Genomic DNA, 19,735 nt, shown 5'->3' with positions numbered 1-19,735 from the left:
CCATGTTCTATTGTGCGCTCGCACTTCTTTTTACGGCCTGTTGCTGGCGACCCATAATTAGAGCTGTAGAGACGCTGCGATGATGCAAACAGCTCGTTCCAGAGTCCAGGGTCCGGAGTCCAGGGTCCAGGGTCCAGGGTCCAGGGTCCAGAGTCCAGAGTCCAGAGTCCAGAGTCCAGGGTCCAGAGTCCGGAGTCCGGAGTCTGGAGTCCGGAGTCCGGCGTCCGGAGTCCAGAGTCCAGGGTCCGGAGTCCAGAGTCCGGCGTCTCGGGTCCAGGGTCTGGAGTCCGGGGTCCGGAGTCTGGAGTCCGGAGTCCAGCGTCCGGAGTCCAGAGTCCAGGGTCCAGGGTCCGGAGTCCAGAGTCCAGGGTCCAGCGTCCGGAGTCCAGAGTCCAGAGTCCAGGGTCCAGGGTCCGGAGTCCAGAGTCCAGATTCCAGAGTCCAAAGTCCAGAGTCCAGAGTCCAAAGTCCAGAGTCCAGGGTCCGGAGTTCTCCCATCACCTGCTGCTGAGAAGCTCCTGATTCATTCTGCTGCTGATGGGAACGTGTGGAAAACATCTCGAAAAACAACAGGAACCGACTGAGACTTAATTCAGAAACTCTAATCATCTAAAATCTGATTAGCTTCATTCTCACAGATTCATGACGTTGACTTGTCGTGGTCCCCACAGGATGAACCCAGGTGACCTTTCAGCACTATCATCAGCTCTGTTCTTGTAGATTAAAATAATCAAGATAGCCGAGCAACAAGTTTAATGTTTTAATAATGAATGATTTATCAGGAATTTAAAAATTAAAAAATCTGAAACAATAAAAGAACAATCTCAAGCTCCTCAGAGGATGAACAGTTCACAGTCGTTTCTTTTATATATTTAGCTGCTGAATCGAGTGTAAATAGTATTAAATATTAATATAATTCAAACTGTAGACACAGTGTGAACGTTTCCTGCCTGAAGGACGTTGAACTGTTAAAGATCCTCAACGTTTAAAGGATCATAAATCACGTGACCTCAGATGTTTGTGGATGAAACCTGTCGGGCGCCGTGACACACACAGATCTGCTCCTGGTGAAAAGCGTGAACGGCGAGCGCTCCACCTGCTCCTGGTCATCGGGCGGGAAACCGACAGCTCCGACCGACAGAGGCTTTCATCGGCTCGGCGGCGCAGGTGACCGGGCTCCGCCCCCTGACAGCCTGGAGGCGTCTGTTTATGGACGTTTCCACCTCTGACCTCACAGATTGCTGCTTTCTGGGAGTGATTACTCGCCGATAGAGACGTGCCTTTACATCCCTCCCGCCCCTGGCAGCCCGAGGAGCGGCGGCGGCGGCGGCTGACGGGCAGGGGCGACCCCCGGCGCTGAGCTGAGGCCGACCTGGAGAGATAATTGGTGAGCAGCGAGGTCACGAGGATGGAAACACACTTTGCAAATTTATCTGGTGAGAGAAGCAGCAGAGCTGTGATCAGAGCTGCCTGCTCTCTCCTCCTCTTCCTCCTGCTCTCTCCTCCTCTTCCTACGTCTCCTCCTCCTCCGGTTCTCTCCTCTTCCTCCTCCTCCTCCTGCTCTCTCCTCTTCCTCCTCCTCCTCCTGCTCTCTCCTCTTCCTCCTCCTCCTCCTGCTCTCTCCTCTTCCTCCTCCTCCTCCTGCTCTCTCCTCCTCTTCCTCCTGCTCTCTCCTCCTCTTCCTCCTCTTCCTACGTCTCCTCCTCCTCCGGTTCTCTCCTCCTCCTCCTCTTCCTGCTCTCTCCTCTTCCTCCTCCTCCTCTTTGTCCTCTTCTTCCTGCTCTCTCCTCTTCCTCCTCTTCCTTCTCCTCCTCCTTTTCCTGCTCTTCCTCCTCTTCCTCCTCCTCCTGCTCTCTCCTCTTCCTCCTCTTCCTCCTCCTCCTCCTCCTGTTCTCTCCTCCTATTCCTCTTTCTCCTCTTCCTCCTCCTCCTGCTCTCTCCTCTTCCTCCTCTTCCTCCTCCTCCTCCTGTTCTCTCCTCCTACTCCTCTTCCTCCTCTTCCTCCTCTTCCTGCTCTCTCCTCCTCCTTCTGTTCTCTCCTCTTCCTTATCTTCCTCCCCTTCCTCCTCCTCCTCCTCCTGTTCTCTCCTCTTCCTCCTCTTCGTCCTCCTCCTGCTCTCTCCTCTTCCTCCTCTTCCTATTCTTCCTCCTCCTCCTGCTCTCTCCTCTTCCTCCTCTTCCTTCTCCTCCTGCTCTCTCCTGCTCCTCATGTTCTCTCCTCTTCCTCCTCTTCCTGCTCTCTCCTCCTCCTGCTCTTCCTCCTCTTCCTCCTGCTCTCTCCTCTTCCTCCTCTTCCTCCTCCTCCTTCTCCTGTTCTCTCCTCCTACTCCTCTTCCTCCTCTTCCCCCTCTTCCTCCTCTTCCTGCTCTCTCCTACTCCTCTTCCTCCTCTTCCTCCTCTTCCTCCTCTCCTTCCTCCTCCTTCTGTTCTCTCCTCTTCCTTATCTTCCTCCTCTTCCTCTTCCTCCTCCTCCTCCTCCTGCTCTCTCCTCTTCCTCCTCTTCCTATTCTTCCTCCTCCTCCTGCTCTCTCCTCTTCCTCCTCTTCCTCCTCTTCCTCCTCCTCCTGCTCTCTCCTGCTCCTCATGTTCTCTCCTCCAGTTCTCTCCTCTTCCTCCTCCTCCTGCTCTCTCCTCTTCCTCCTCTTCCTTCTCTTCCTGCTCTCTCCTGCTCCTCATGTTCTCTCCTCCTGTTCTCTCCTCTTCCTCCTCTTCCTCCTCTTCCTCCGTCTCTTCTTCTCTGCTGAGACTTCTTAGTTTGGGCCATGTCTCATCTGCTAACATGGAGGAGGCGGGGTTTATTGGGGAGATGCTTTGGCTTTGCTTTCATAACAATTTCTAGTTCTGTAAGATTTTCATTTCGGAAAATTCTCAACTGTTAAATGGTTGTTTTTATAAAATCATCTTTGTTATTCTAATGTTTGAAGTTTCGAGCCTGTTTCCCCCCCCCCCCGTCACTGTCACATTCGACCTTTGACCTGCTTTGAAACGTCCAAGTCTAAAGTCGTGTAATTTGTTCAATGAAGAATTTGATCCCTTCACATGTTTTTCATTCATTTTAATTTTCCCGGCAGACACAGATTCCTGAATCAAGCTTCTTATTCACGTATTTAAATATAATTATTACGTGGCTGTATTTATCATTTCACACCTTTTCCTGCTGTGGCAGATTCTCCTCGTCGGCCCCCAGGGGGCGTGGCCTCCTGATCCCCCCCCCCGGTGTTTTCCAGTGAGGAAACGTGGCTCCAATCTCTCACATCTTCCTGTGAATCCTCAATTATCTTCGTCATATTTCATCCCCGTAATTTCCGCTGAATATAAAAACAAACATTTTTTACGGAACAGATTTTTAAACTGTTCTTTAATTGTGTTATAAAACGTCAACATGAGTGATTGGCCCCTTAAAGCTGTTAAATCCTCCCGTCCTGCTCCAGCTGCTGCCGCCTGTTAAATATCTTATCTCCTCATTTCCATTCACACTCTGTGGTTTCCATTGAAGAGGAGAATCCGTTCCCACACTGGGCGATTGTGTCATTCTGCTAGATGAATATAAATTGCATCAATTTCCAGTGATAAATGCAGAGACATTGTGCTGTGGAAGCAGCATTAGTGAATAATTGGGAGGAAATGTCAGGAGCACATAACAGTATGCAGCAGGATTGGAATGTGTTTACGTGTTGGTCGTGGGTCGGAGGCTGAAGCTGTGATTCGGGGAAACGTCCTCATGACACGTCCTCATCAGACCGAGGCTGAGATGATTGACAGCTGTCGGCTCCACTCACACATCTGGACAACGACTGGACTCAACCATCTGTTCCAGAATCAGGTTCAGCTGCTTCGTTTCAACAGTTTGAAACCTGCAGCCTGGGTCAGGATGGACGACATGACTGCTTCCAAATTGAAGCCAACACCTCTTGGTAGCCCCCTGGTGGCCGCCTGCGGTACAGGTCACAGACCTGTCCTCCTCCACGTTAGCAGGTCGGACGGGAAACAAAGATAAACGTTTGTCAAAGATGGTTTCTGTTCCTTTTAGGTCGTTTTCATCAAACTGATGTTTGTTCACGTGTGTCTGATTGACACATGAGACTGACTCGTTATTGGTTAAGCGATAATGGGGGCGGGACTTTCACACAGTGGCTCTACTCCACGACTGCAAATGATGTCATTGACACAAGATGGCGTCCACACAGCTGCAGAGTTCGAGGTTCTCGTCAACGCTGCTGGTCTCGTTTAGTTTGGACTTTTCAAACCATAAATATTGTTTAAACTGTTCTTACATTTGTGGAAGTTAATCCATCACAGTTCAGTGAGATGTGATCTGACCTCCTCCTCCTCTTCCTCCTCCTCCTCCTCTTCCTCCTCCTCCTCCTCCTCCTCCTCCTCCTCCTCCTCCTTTAACCTCCTCCTCCTCCTCCTCTTCCTCCTCCTCCTCCTCCTCCTCCTCTGACCTCCTCCTCCTCCTCCTCCTCCTCCTCTCTCCTTCAGGCTGGTGAACATCTCGTCTCATGTTGCAGGTCGGTCCGTGGTTTCTGCTCAGCTGACCTCCTCCTCTTCCTCCTCCTCCTCCTCCTCCTCCTCCTCCTCCTCCTCCTCCCTCCTCCTCCTTCAGGCTGGTGAACATCTCGTCTCATGTTGCAGGTCGGTCCGTGGTTTCTGCTCAGCTGACCGACTCCTCTTCCTCCTCCTCCTACTCCTCCTCCTCTAACCTCCTCCTCCTCCTCCTCCTCTTCCTCCTCCTCCTCCTCCTCCTCCTCCTCCTCCTCCTCCTCCTCCTCCTCCTCCTCCTCCTCCTCCTCCTCCTCCTCCTCCTCCTCTGGTGAACATCTCGTCTCATGTTGCAGGTCGGTCCGTGGTTTCTGCTCAGCTGACCGACTCCTCTTCCTCCTCCTCCTCCTCCTTTAACCTCCTCCTCCCCTTCCTACTCCTCCTCCTCTGACCTCCTCCACCTCCTCCTCCTCCTCCTCCTCCTCCTCCTCCTCCTCCTCCTCCTCCTCCTCCTCCTCCTCCTCCTCCTCCTCTGGTGAACATCTCGTCTCATGTTGCAGGTCGGTCCGTGGTTTCTGCTCAGCTGACCTCCTCCTCTTCCTCCTCCTCCTCCTCCTCCTCCTCCTCCTCCTCCTCCTCCTCCTCCCTCCTCCTCCTTCAGGCTGGTGAACATCTCGTCTCATGTTGCAGGTCGGTCCGTGGTTTCTGCTCAGCTGACCGACTCCTCTTCCTCCTCCTCCTACTCCTCCTCCTCTAACCTCCTCCTCCTCCTCCTCCTCCTCCTTCTCCTCCTCCTCTTCCTCCTCCTCCTCCTCCTCCTCCTCCTCCTCCTCCTCCTCCTCTTCCTCCTCCTCCTCCTCCTCCTCCTCCTCTTCCTCCTCCTCCTCCTCCTCCTCCTCCTCCTCCTCCTCCTCCTCCTCCTCCTCCTCTGGTGAACATCTCGTCTCATGTTGCAGGTCGGTCCGTGGTTTCTGCTCAGCTGACCTCTTCCTCCTCCTCCTACTCCTCCTCCTCTAACCTCCTCCTCCTCCTCCTCCTCCTCCTCCTCTGACCTCCTCCACCTCCTCCTCCTCCTCCTCCTCCTCCTCCTCCTCCTCCTCCTCCTCCTCCTCCTCCTCCTCCTCCTCCTCCTCCTCCTCCTTCAGGCTGGTGAACATCTCGTCTCATGTTGCAGGTCGGTCCGTGGTTTCTGCTCAGCTGACCGACTCCTCTTCCTCCTCCTCCTACTCCTCCTCCTCTAACCTCCTCCTCCTCCTCCTCCTCCTCCTCCTCCTCCTCCTCCTCCTCCTCCTCCTCCTCCTCCTCTGGTGAACATCTCGTCTCATGTTGCAGGTCGGTCCGTGGTTTCTGCTCAGCTGACCTCTTCCTCCTCCTCCTACTCCTCCTCCTCTAACCTCCTCCTCCTCCTCCTCCTCCTCCTCCTCTGACCTCCTCCACCTCCTCCTCCTCCTCCTCCTCCTCCTCCTCCTCCTCCTCCTCCTCCTCCTCCTCCTCCTCCTCCTCCTCCTCCTCCTCCTCCTCCTCCTCCTTCAGGCTGGTGAACATCTCGTCTCATGTTGCAGGTCGGTCCGTGGTTTCTGCTCAGCTGACCTCTTCCTCCTCCTCCTACTCCTCCTCCTCTAACCTCCTCCTCCTCCTCCTCCTCCTCCTCCTCTGACCTCCTCCACCTCCTCCTCCTCCTCCTCCTCCTCCTCCTCCTCCTCCTCCTCCTCCTCCTCCTCCTCCTCCTCCTCCTCCTCCTCCTCCTCCTCCTCCTTCAGGCTGGTGAACATCTCGTCTCATGTTGCAGGTCGTTCCGTGGTTTCTGCTCAGCTGACCGACTCCACTCCCTCTCTCTCCACACTCAGAGGGATTAAAACCATTAACACGATTTATATCAAACATCCACCGTCGGGCCAGCCCCCCCCCCGCCCCCCTCTCTCTTCCCGCGTCCACAGATAATCTGATTGCGGCCGTGGCTGTGGGCGGTGGATCGTTACGGCTCGGCTGCTCCTGAACGCTCAGACATCAGAGCTTCATTAGAATAAGATGGATTGACATTCCTGAGTAAAAAAAAGCAAATTAAAAAAATTAAAGAAGAGATAGCGATGGTGGGCGGGGGGGGGGGGGGAACAAATCAGCTTTGATTGGGTGGGTGGTCGGTGAACTGTTCGCCAGCGGTCATCGACTCCTGGATCCGTCCCACTGGGGGGGGGGGAGGGGGGGGGTCATGCATGAACTGAGCCGTATCAAGTTCAGGATCCTCGAGCCGCTCATTAAAATTAAAGCGCTCATTAAAGCTAATGGGCAATTTAAGGAATCTGGAGAATTCATCCTGCTCACACCTCACTCTCCATCTCACCGCCTGTCAATCACAGGAAGCGGAAAAATGACCCCGCCCCCTCCTCTACCGAACACACCTCCTGGAAACGCCCCCACTTAGACTTTTATTTTGAAATTCAAGCTGCAAAAATCTCTTAATTAATTTAATTTCATCAGAGAATTCTGGAAGATGAGAAGATTCCAGATCTTCTGGTGATGAGGGCCACACTGGTCCCGCCTCCTGCTGCTCTACAGGCTCCGCCCCTCGCCTGGATGTTCCCACCTGTTCCTGTTGGTTGCTTCACTTGCCGGAAGCCTATAGTTCATTGTTATTTATTTTATTTCATTAATTTCTATAATAAACATTCTGTGACTGTGTAACTGGATTCTCTTCATGTTTGGAAAAAGCTTCATATTTAAAAAAGAAAAAGAAGGTATTGATATTTTTGCTAAATTATGGTTATTTATCACAGAACAAAACCACAAAGTGCATCAACCACAATGTCACATTATATAATAATTATATTCCAATATTATTGATCTTATTAAACCGGTTGAACACAACCAGGAAACAGATGAATGTGATGTTTTGACCAATTATATAAAACATCTTATTAATTCAAGGTTCACTTATGAATTAAACATCAGTTCAGAGCAGAAAGTTTCTGCTTAAATCACAAAAACAAAACTCTCTCAGACTAAAGATTTAAAGCTTAAAATAAAACTTCACATTTTACATGTTGAGGCTTTTTGTGATGAAGATGCTGACGGCTGTCACTCTGCCCCCGGTGGATCGCGGCTGAACTGAAGCCGGTTACCGTCGGTGACGCAAGATTAAAGTTCCTCTTCCTGGAAGCAGGTCGGCCCTCAACGCTGCCCCCTCCCTGCCAACAGGAGAGGTGCACCGGCCTCACGGCAACAGGACCAGTCGACCACCATGCCACCGGGGGGGGTGGGGGTGGGGGGGGGCCTCCAGCATCCGCGGCAGAGAGTCATTAATTTCAGCAGAGCTGCTCCAGGCAAAGTATGAGTTTACACACAGAGGACACACGTATAGCACCTACCACACACACACACACACACACACACACACACACACACACACAGACACACACACACACACACACACACACAGACACACACACACACACACACACACACACACACACACCTGAGGCGGAGGCAGAATATCAATAGCGTGTGAAGCGGCAGCAGCTGAGGTGAAACACACCTTGGATCAGTTTGGCTCTCAGTGAAAACAAGCCGCCGGCTGCTTGTGAACAAGCTTTCAAGCTCGTGTCAGCAAGGTCGACCCGCAGGAACAAACCGCCAAACACGTTTCCGCCGGCAACGCCAGCGCCACCGCACATCGATCCAGAGAGCGCTCCGGCGATGGCTCGCTGGAGGTCAAACCTGCCGTCCACACACGGTCAGACGGTTTGTGTGATTTATGTTCCAGCGCTGGACGTGTGTTTATGATGAATGATGCTTGAGCAGCTACTCGCCATGAAACACTCTGTGAATATTTATGACCTCTGACCTCCGCTGCAGCATCCGGTCAGAACTCACACGTCAAACAGCACAGGATGGATTCAACTTCCTCGATGGAACCTGCTGGAAACACCTGAGTCCTGGGGACTGGTTCCATCTGCAGGTCGAAACTTTTACCAAACGTTTCAAGAAGATATTATATATATATATGATAAAATATATAATTTTTAATGCGCTCACATGTTTGATCCGTCTTGTTTATTGTGAGTTAAAGATGGCCGACGCCTTCAAGTCTCCGTGGAGAGGTGTCATTTACTGAAGCTGCTCTGCTGGAAATGTGAAAGGTATTCTGGGAAATAAGTCAGCAAGACCTCATTGTTCACCTGCACACACACACACACACACTCACACACACACACACACACTCACACACACACACACTCACACACACACACACACACACACACACACACACACACACACACACACACACACACACACACACACACTAATAGACCTGGTGCATATTAACATGTATGTTTTGGATCTTAATTACTCGTCGGCGTGCGAGGACGCTCGGTCTGTAACGAGCTCGCGGCCGCGGCGTTTACCTCGGCGAGCTTCCACTAAACGAGATGATTACTCACCTGGGCCGGTGTAAACATGACGAGCAATAATTGTCTCTCGCAGATTTCACTTATTAGTATGATGCATCGATCCGTCTGAGCACTGAGCCGCGGAGATCTGTAACCGCCACTTCCTGTTTGTTATCCGCAGTCAAAGGTCAGAGAGCGAGAGAGAGAGAGAGAGAGAGAGAGACAGGGAGGGAGAGAGAGAGAGAGAGAGAGAGAGAGAGAGAGAGAGAGAGAGAGAGAGAGAGAGAGAGAGAGAGACAGAGAGAGAGAGAGAGAGAGAGAGAGAGAGAGAGAGAGAGAGAGAGATCCAGGAGGTTAAACCAACAGAATCTTTTCTGGTATTGTAGACGACAGCGAGCTCATCGTGTCGTGGTTGTGATGGGCGGGGCCTCTACCTGAGGGGCGGGACTTCCTGCCCTGTGTTCTAACAGGTGGGCCGATGGTCCTGCTGCAGCTCCTCCCACCTGATCACAGGACGACGCCCCCTGCTCCTCTTCCCTCCGCTCCTCCTCAGGAAGAGTGATGAGAGGCGAGGGCGGGAGCGAGGGAAGTGGCGGCGAGCGCTGGGACGGGTGGCAGCTTCCATTAAATGTTAAATGATGAAGAGGTGGGGGGGGCCGCGCTGAAGCAGCACCTGTCAGCCCCCCCCCCCGGTCGCCCACGGCGATGGACAGGCTGATTCATGACCTCGCCGGCAGGAGACTCTCCAAACAGTTTGGGGATGAAGTGTCGTGGTTGTTAACGCCCGTCGCTCCACGCCACACGTCTTCTTCTGCTCTCGCCTCAGCGCCGCTCTTCTTCTGTGGTTAAAGACCTGCGGCGCTGTTGACCTGATCATAGTGTCTCAGGAGGAAGTGAAGCAGGAAGCTGGACTCAGAGAACGCTCTTCCTCTTGTTTGAGGAAGTTGTTTTACGACCGACGCAGGTTTTTCTTTTCTTCTTCTCTGTCTCTGATGATCCTGAATCTAAATGTGCTGCTGCAGAGATTCTTCAGTTTGTATGAAGATGAACAATTATGGTTTAAATTCAACTGGAAATTATGTCATGACATTTTGTTGTTAACGGTGAAGCAGAGCAAAACAATCACCATCTTTGTTTTCTTGCAAAAATCGACATCTAAAAGACTCAAGGAGGATGTTTCCATCGTCCTTTCTTCACACGTCTCTGATCCCCAGAGGATGAACCCCACTGACTGTGGTGAGGCTCTTTCCACCAGGGATTCATGTTCCCCTGAGGATGAACTGTGGATACTTCATGATAACTGATGTTAACGTTCCCATCAGCCTCAGCTGGACTCACTTCTCTCCGAACGACACATCTGTCACCATGGTTTCCTGCTCGTTAAAGATGAAACAGAAGTTTCTACATCTCAGATCTGTTTGTCCTGCAGGTTCAGATAAAAGATTTTAACTTGTTTATTTTAAAAGCTCAAAACAGAAGCTCATTAAACTTTGATCATTTGTTGACATGTGGGATCTTCATTAGTTCACATTGTATTTTGTGAATATGAAACCTATTAGTCAACAGGAAGTGGGTGAATGTGAACACAGGACGTGGATGTGGGATGTTTGTTGAGTAATGAGCTTTGCATCTTAATGAGAGGAAAGGAAGAGAGGCGTTCGAGTGTCAGCGGAGAAGAGACCTGGTTACTCATGTAAATGAAATGTAATAAATGTAAATGTGAAACAGAGGAAAAGGTTTACAGGTCGTCTGTGAGGTCACGATATGAACCAATGAGCTGCAGCCGAATCCACTCGGGATTAAAGACAACGCCTCCGGATTTAAAATCAGGTGAAGGACGGTTCAGTGGCTAATCTCACTTTATTTAAAATGAGAAACTTAAGAATAAGACTTTTAATGAAAGGTCAAATCAAATCAAATAAATTGTTCAAATGAAAGGAAACTGGTTTTGGATTTGGTCAATTTTTATTCCCAGAAAATGTAAGGACTACTTTAGATTCTGAAGAGTCAAAAAGAATAAAAACAGTAAGAGAATAAAAAGAGTAAAAGACAAGATTTTGTTTAAGTGGAGAAGCAGTGATGGATGATGGGAGTTGTAGTCTTCATCATGAGTTAGTTGTTGTGGAGCAGCAGTGAGTGATGATGGGAGTTGTAGTCTTCATCATGAGTTAGTTGTTATGGAGCGGCAGTGAGGGATCATGGGAGTTGTAGTCTTCATCATGAGTTAGTTGTTGTGGAGGAGCAGTGAGGAATGATGGGAGTTGTAGTCTTCATCATGAGTTAGTTGTTGTGGAGCAGCAGTGAGGGATGATGGGAGTTGTAGTCTTCATCATGAGTTAGTTGTTGTGGCCCAGCAGTGAGGGATGATGGGAGTTGTAGTCTTCATCATGAGTTAGTTGTTATGGAGCGGCAGTGAGGGATCATGGGAGTTGTAGTCTTCATCATGAGTTAGTTGTTGTGGCCCAGCAGTGAGGGATGATGGGAGTTGTAGTCTTCATCATGAGTTAGTTGTTGTGGAGCAGCAGTGAGGGATGATGGGAGTTGTAGTCTTCATCATGAGTTAGTTGTTATGGAGCGGCAGTGAGGGATCATGGGAGTTGTAGTCTTCATCATGAGTTAGTTGTTGTGGAGGAGCAGTGAGGAATGATGGGAGTTGTAGTCTTCATCATGAGTTAGTTGTTGTGGAGCAGCAGTGAGGGATGATGGGAGTTGTAGTCTACATCATGAGTTAGTTGTTGTGGCCCAGCAGTGAGGGATGATGGGAGTTGTAGTCTTCATTATGAGTTAGTTGTTGTGGAGCAGCAGTGAGGGATGATGGGAGTTGTAGTCTTCATCATGAGTTAGTTGTTGTGGAGCAGCAATGAGGGATCATGGGAGTTGTAGTCTTCATCATGAGTTAGTTGTTGTGGCCCAGCAGTGAGGGATGATGGGAGTTGTAGTCTTCATCATGAGTTAGTTGTTGTGGAGCAGCAGTGAGGGATGATGGGAGTTGTAGTCTTCATCATGAGTTAGTTGTTGTGGAGCAGCAATGAGGGATCATGGGAGTTGAAGTCTTCATCATGAGTTAGTTGTTGTGTTGAAGCAGTGAGGGATGATGGGAGTTGTAGTCTTCATCATGAGTTAGTTGTTGTGGAGCAGCAGTGAGGGATGATGGGAGTTGTAGTCTTCATCATGAGTTAGTTGTTGTGGAGCAGCAATGAGGGATCATGGGAGTTGTAGTCTTCATCATGAGTTAGTTGTTGTGGCCCAGCAGTGAGGGATGATGGGAGTTGTAGTCTTCATCATGAGTTAGTTGTTGTGGAGCAGCAGTGAGGGATGATGGGAGTTGTAGTCTTCATCATGAGTTAGTTGTGGAGCAGCAGTGAAGGATGATGGGAGTTGTAGTCTTCAACATGAGTTAGTTTTGGAGAAGCAGTGAGGAAGGATGGGAGTTGTAGTCTTCATCATGAGTTAGTTGTTGTGGAGCGACAGTGAAGGATCATGGAAGTTGTAGTCTTCATCATGAGTTAGTTGTTGTGGAGCAGCAGTGAAGGATCATGGAAGTTGTAGTCTTCATCATGAGTTAGTTGTTGTGGAGCAGCAGTGAGGGATGATGGGAGTTGTAGTCTTCATCATGAGTTAGTTGTTGTGGAGCAGCAGTGAGGGATGATGGGAGTTGTAGTCTTCATCATGAGTTAGTTGTTGTGTTGAAGCAGAGAGGGATGATGGGAGTTGTAGTCTTCATCATGAGTTAGTTGTTGTGTTGAAGCAGTGAGGGATGATGGGAGTTGTAGTCTTCATCATGAGTTTGTTGTGGAGCAGCAGTGAAGGATGATGGGAGTTGTAGTCTTCATCATGAGTTAGTTGTGTGCATCCGTGAGGGATGATGGGAGTTGTAGTCTTCATCATGAGTTAGTTGTTGTGGAGCAGCAATGAGGGATCATGGGAGTTGAAGTCTTCATCATGAGTTAGTTGTTGTGGAGCAGCAGTGAGGGATGATGGGAGTTGTAGTCTTCATCATGAGTTAGTTGCTGCGACCCCAGAGAACCAGGAGAACTCTCTCTCTCCACGTTTCTTCTTTCAAACACTGGAAACAGAACACGATGTTGTCATCAGACTTTGTGAGCAGTGTTACCCGGAGGAGTTGTGGAGAGAATCTTTCACGATGGAGCTAATGAACTCTCTTAGGGAGACCACACACACAGACACACACAGACACACACAGACTCACACAGACACACACAGGAAACGGACTAATGACAGTGATTCTTCACAGTGAAGCGTGTTTATCTGCTCACTTCTCTTCTTCCAGCTGCAGGTTCTGAAGCTGCTGCCTCCTCAGGAGAACCAGGCGGAGCTCGGTCCGACACCAGAGAGGCGACCCGGGGTTTGTGTAGAAACATGTGAACGTCACGCAGAAGAAAAACAAGATTCATTCAAATACACAAATACGAACTTCACAGGAAGAAGAAAGTTTCTCTGTGACTGAAGTCAACGTGTTCCTCAGGATGCAGCAGGTCAGTGTGACATCATGGTGTTGTGATGTTTACAGGTGTGTGTGTAAGTGTTTGTGTGTGTGGGTGTGTGGGTGGGGGGGTATCGAGGTGCCACCATAGCAATGGGCTGTTGCCCCTCCACTAGCTAGCACACACACACACACACACAGACACACACAGACACACACAGACCAAACAGGCATGTGTCAGTACATCATGTAGGTTACAGTGTCATGATGTAGTGTCAGCTGCACTGCACACACACACACGCACACACACACACACGCACACACACACACACACACACACACACACACACACACACACACACACACACACACACACACACACACACACACGCACACGCACACACACACACACACACGCACACACACACACACACTCTCTCTCTCTCTCCTGCCCGCGGTGGTGTCACGCTCGCTCTGGTTCTCTCTGCAGATGAAGCCTCATTAGATCGGTGTCGCTCACGCGGCTCTGACGGGCGCAGCCGGCACATCACGGCCTGCAGCGCCCCCTGGCTGCAACACTTAGATCACAGCTGCAGGCAGAGTCTGAGGTGGTGTCGCTTTAAGACCAGGAACCATGTGACTCTACTTGAGCTCCAGGAAATAAAATGTTTTTACTCCTCGTTAAACTGGACAAAGCGACGTCATGGATTTTAAATGCACAGATAAAGAAGCTATCGTTATTTATACAACTAGATATAAGATATAAGTTCAATCTGAATAAGATAGAACCTGAACTTGTTTACTCTGTGGATCTATAGATCTATAGATCCTGTGAACAGACACCAGAGCTCAGATCTGCAGATACGTAGAATAGAATGTGTACAACAGAGGCTTTGTTTAAAATGAAAATGAATAATACCAGATACCAGTGGGTGCATCTTCATATGCGAGAGGAAGACGAGAGAAGCCAAGTTCAGGTCTTTGTTTTGTCAGCGTTACTTTGTGGCCGGAGACTTTCAGTCTTATTAAAATCTCTGTTGTCGTTCTGCAGGACTCCAGAGGTCAGAGTTCAAACACAGAACAGGATCTAAGTTCATCAGAGAAGAAGTTGTTGCCGTGTTCCTGCAGCAGCTGATCTGATTGACTGTGTAATTATGAAAGGAAGTCAGTCAGTACTAACAGAGATTTAAAGCTAATGAGAAGACAAATGGAGCGGAGGTGAATCTTCTTCCCCTGAAGCATAATCAAAACATGTTGACTCATTACCCACATATAATTACCAAGTCATACTCATGTGTAACAGGAAACTTTAGTTTTCTTTCTAAACCGTGCATTCGATTTCACTTTCAGAACCATACCTTCCTTCCTCCGCTCCCTGCTCTGCATTGTATTCTTCCATTAGTCTAATACTATATAATTGCATTTTAAAGAGGTGATAGATTATAAATTCGCATAATGAGGACTGCCACTTTATTCACGGCATAAATCTCTGTCAGCGTAATGTGTGTCCTTAATAATGCTTGTTCACAGGCTGCGGAATTAATTAAAATCAATTTAACCTGTCTCATGAAATAAGGTAATAAATTAATAGATTATATTATGCCTTCGCTTCGTGACGACAAAAGATTCCATTTATCAAGTGTTTGTGAACGAGCTGCAGGTGGAGGAGGAGAGGAACGCTGGAGGAGGTGGAGCGCTCTTTGAAATAATAAAAAAAACAAAAGAAGAACCTGAAGAAGAACTGGAACCTCCTCAGTGTTCAATAAACATTAAAACATCCACAAGAACCTTCTGAAGGTTCTCTAGAACCCTGTGAGGCCGATACAACCTCCAAAGCTGGGGAGATGTCTATGGCATTAACCACTTGTAGTTCAATAGTTCAATAGTAGCTTTATTGTCAATTTCTTCACATGTTCAGACATACAAGGGAATCAAGTGAAATATATAAAGTGCATCCTTGTACATCCTTCATTAAGTTTTCTTTATGACTTTATATAATATATCTTTACTGGCGACCAAAACCATCTTTAGAACTTCAGTGATCATTGAAGCCTTTGAAACATCAGGAACCTTCTCATCGATCAGTCAAACATCCTGATCGGCCTCGAGACACGAAACAACTGGAACCTTCTTTATTATGAACTTTATTTATAAAACTCTTTTCTTAACACATGTACTAAGTGAGTTGATTCACAGAGAGGAAAAAAACTGAATTAAAAGATGTGACATAGAATATTTCATAAAAGCGTATTTAATAAATGTATAGATTCGGTGAACGATGGACTGAAAAACAAGTTTAATTTCTTTGAATTCTCGTTTTCTTCACGTTTCTTTTCTGTTCCTCGGGTTTGAAACCAGCAGCTTCTCCTCTTCCCTCCGACTCCAAACCCTCTTTCATCCCTTTTCCGGAGCGAATCGATGTGGTGCTAACGACATCACTGTAATGTGTGTGTCAAAGTGATGCATTAAGGCGGCTGAGTGTCCTCTGGCTGTGACACACCGCCAGGTACCATCACACGTCCCAGAAGCCCCGGCACAGCGTGAACCCACGCCGCTGTAATCGGGTTTCCGCGGCATTAAGGGATATCAAAAACTCAATATGTGGAGGAGAGGAGAGCGGCTCGGTGTTAAGTGCCAGAGATCGGCCGGCCTCTCACACCTCGGCTGACCTGCGCTAATGTACAGGAAGTGGTTTTATCAGCAGCATCAGGAGCAAACAGGGAGGAGCCTGAGGAGCAGGGCTAAGTTGATTTGTGGAGCAGGATTGATTACAGCATAATGTCTCTTTCTCTGCTCAACAAATTAATGTCCCCGGCTCCTCGAGTGGCTCCTCTTCAAGGCAGGCACTTGTGTATTGATTTATTACGTTGTCTGTGTCTCATTTCTGTGGGGGGGGTGGGGGAGGGGAGGGCTGCAGGAAGACGGAGCGGAAGAAGAAGCTGTTTTGAGAACATATTAAATCTTGACTCTGTTTACTCGGAGCTGATGAAACCACAGGGACGAAGAATACAAACTGGTTTCCGTCTGTTCACTTTGAGGCGAGCGTCGGAAACGATGACGTTAACGGAGACAAGAGATTTACAGGGAATCGTTAGCTTAGCTTAGCTTAGCTTAGCACAGAGACTGGATGTTTGTTAACATCGATGGAGACGTGGTCTCAAGGTCCCGCCCATAGACCTGCTCGCCCAATCAGGAGTCAGATGTCAATCATGACGTGTCCGTCTGTTTTTATATCATCACATAATTGATTCAAACAAAACTGATCAGAACCAAACTCTTATCTCATCTCATTATTATAAACCAACTCACTGTCCATCCATTTAATGGCTTTACTCGCCCAATACACAGACTTTACCACTACATATTCTTATATATTTATAATATATTTATATATTTATATATTTTTGTTGTTTAATATATATATATATTTTTTTATTGTACTATCCACTCCAGCAGAAGTAAATATGTTCTCCGTATGTGATTTATGTATGTATATCAGTGAGGTGTTTAAGTGTATAAACTACTGGATGATCTAAATCTCCCTCGGGATTAATAAAGTATCCATCGATCTCTCTATCAAACATCAGAGAGAGAAGAACGACTTGAAATCACAGAAACATCTCTGACAAAGTTTGGTCCATGTCCCATCTGATAACATGGAGGCGCGACACCGCAGCCAACCAACAGGGGGCGATCAAGATGCTTTGGCTTCTTGATCCAAAGCAGTCCTGTTTCTTCCAGTTATTGTGGGTCACCTGACCGTGTGGTCACCTGACCAGGTGGGTCACATGTTAAACTCTCCGAGCTTCACTCCTCTCGATGTGTTTGTTAGATTCAACCTGAAACAGTCTGGGGGAACTGAAGTGGGTTTGTTGTTTTGTCCCTCGGCCCGGAGTCGTTACACGAGCAGTGATAATCTGCTTTCAGCATGAAGATAATCTCTGAGCACTCGTCTGTAATCTGCCAGACATCTTGTCCTCCACCGACCCCGAGGCCTGGTTCCTCCTCTTCTCCTCTGAGCTCGGAGGTGGAATCACAGTGAGACACATCAGATCAGCTGAGGCCCCCCCCCCTCCCGAAGGAGACGAGAGGGAGAAAACACTTTATTTATTTATTAATTTATTTGTTTGTCGGAGCGAACGCCGTCTGAATAGAAGAGGAATAAAGAAAAGCTGCTCCTGAGAAACAATGACACATTAATTGTTTCCTCAGGGATTTAGCTTGAGCTGCCGATTCTATGCCCCCCCCACCTCCTCAAACCCAGAGCTGGCACCTGTTGGATGTGGCACCGAGCCCCCCCCTCCTCCTCCTACTCCTCCTCCACCTCCTCCTCCTCCTCCTCCTCCTCCTCCTCCCACCACCCTTCCATCCCTCTCTCTCCCTCTCGCACGGGGCTTGCTCGCCCGCTCGGCTTGGCACAGACGGGTGAATCCAGCAGATGTTTTTATCAGGACGCTTCTCTCTCTCCCTCCCTCCCTCTCTCTCTCTCTCCCTCCCTCCTCTCCTGTCCTCCTCCTTTTCTCCTGCTGCAGAATGGATTCAGGTTGAGCAGTTAATGAGGAGATTTCAGTCTGAAGCTGTTTGCTGTTGATTGTTTTGAGGAAAGAACAACAGGCGACAGCAGGGAAACTACTTTTACTGTTACTCTTTAAAACCTGGTTTTATCTAAGAGAAAATACACAGATTTGTTTTTAAATTATACATTTATCTGAGAACAGAACCATGATTCAGTTTGATACTTGATACTTTTCTACTTCTTCCATCACTGGCGTAGTTTCTTTGATGAATTCAAATTAAATCTACTTTAACAGTTGGATTAAAGCTTCATATCGTAAACACTGATCTTTATAACAGCGCCTCTTATTCCCTCTGTGTTCTGTCCTGTATTCAGACTGGTTTGGTTGTTTGGTTATAACACCGGTGGTTGAACAGGTGAAGTGAAGCTTCACCACCTGAGAGCAGATACGATGACAGAGTACATCTCCTTCTCTTTCTACTCACGCCATCACGACTCCTCGGCTCTTTGGGGTTTTTCTTCAGCTTCTATCTCTCGGTCAGAATGTCTGCTGGACGCCGGAGGCATTTCCCCCATTTTTCACAATTCCTGCCTCCATGGCGGTGTAATTAATCTGGCTGACAGGCGTCTGCTGCGCAGGTACAAACAGCCAAATAATAGGGTCTGTTCAGGAAGTGATGGCTCCCACTGCGCCGGGCGGGAGAAGAGAACGAGAGCAGCAGGTGTTCACTGGAGCTGGAGCCGAGTGGAATCAGCAGTTTATTCTGCAGCAGCGATCACACGCAGGCTGATTATCAGAACTCTGTGTGCGAGTCGGAGAGTTTACTCTGCTATCAACTCACAGAAAGAAACTTTGGTCTGTTCTAATTAAAACAGAGGAAATTATGAATAAAATAAAGATAATATCAAAAACAGAGTTGTCAGACGTTAATGAAATAATGATTCCTGCGAATATTTATTCTGAAAAGTCTGTGTGGGAAGTTAGTTTAACAGAAAAAGAAAAAATGATGATGTTAATGAGTCAATGAAAAAGAGGTTTAATCTTATAAAGATAGTTTCTGGTTCTCTAACATCGTCTCTGGTTCTCTTTGTCAGGAAGACACATGTGGTTCCTTCACGCTGATCGTGACCTGAGAGACAATCGGCCTGAAGGACGAGTCCGTCTCCTCCATTGTCTCATTTTCTTTTTATTGCTGCTGCTCGATAACGTCAGAGACTCGAACATCTGTTCATATAACTGATGTGTAACAGCTCTGTGGACAGATGAGGAACTCCATCAACCGTTTATGAAGGAAGCTAAGACAAGTGTGTGAGTGTGTGTGTGTGTGTGTGTGTGTGTGTGTGTGTGTGTGTGTCTGTGTGTGTGTGTGTGTGTGTCTGTGTGTGAGGTCGACAGAGACCAGAGCAGCAGCTGTAAAAATAGTTTATAGGAGGAATTAGAGCTGATCATTATGAACCTGAACCCGACGGAGCCATTAAAGAATCTCGATCTTCTCCTGGACGTTAATGAATCTGAAGTGAGAACGTTCTCCTCTGCAGCTCCGAGTGTTTCATGAAGAACAGGAAACACAAATAGAACTTTGAGAACCTTCTTTTGTTTGTGCACATTTATCAAAGTGTAAGAAAACAGTGAATTATTCTTTACTCTTGTGAAGTATTCAGGGAGGGTGGATACCACAGTGTGATTGACAGCTAGTACCGTCCAATGGGTTCAGGTAGGAGGTGTAGGTGGGCGTGTCCTTGATATCTCAGGCTCCACCCCGCTCCTCCATATATGGGTTACTTGTGGCTTCACCAAACCAAGATGGCGCTGACCCGGTGGTTTGATTCTCGTTCCAAAGAAGGAATCATGTTGAAAACAAGGCTGTTGTTGTTGTTGTTGTTGTTGGTTGATGATCATGATGA

The 19,735-nt window shown here is 48.2% G+C and overlaps 1 protein-coding gene across 1 annotated transcript; it reads right to left on the bottom strand.

Moving 5' to 3' along the window:
* Positions 1–1,282: 1,282 nt before the first annotated feature.
* On the bottom strand, positions 1,283–5,970 carry LOC133011506 (cilia- and flagella-associated protein 251-like; the record flags this gene model as incomplete). Its single annotated transcript, XM_061079230.1, has 8 exons — positions 1,283–1,372; positions 4,321–4,389; positions 4,704–4,808; positions 4,935–5,030; positions 5,071–5,124; positions 5,241–5,405; positions 5,535–5,618; positions 5,911–5,970. Coding segments are annotated over 8 exons (723 nt in total), but the record flags the coding sequence as incomplete, so codon positions are not given.
* Between the last annotated feature and the right edge of the window lie 13,765 nt (positions 5,971–19,735).

This window comes from Limanda limanda, chromosome 10, assembly GCF_963576545.1.
Source record: "Limanda limanda chromosome 10, fLimLim1.1, whole genome shotgun sequence".
In the NCBI taxonomy this organism is placed as follows: domain Eukaryota; kingdom Metazoa; phylum Chordata; class Actinopteri; order Pleuronectiformes; family Pleuronectidae; genus Limanda; species Limanda limanda.
This window is presented reverse-complemented; position numbering and strand designations above follow the sequence as displayed.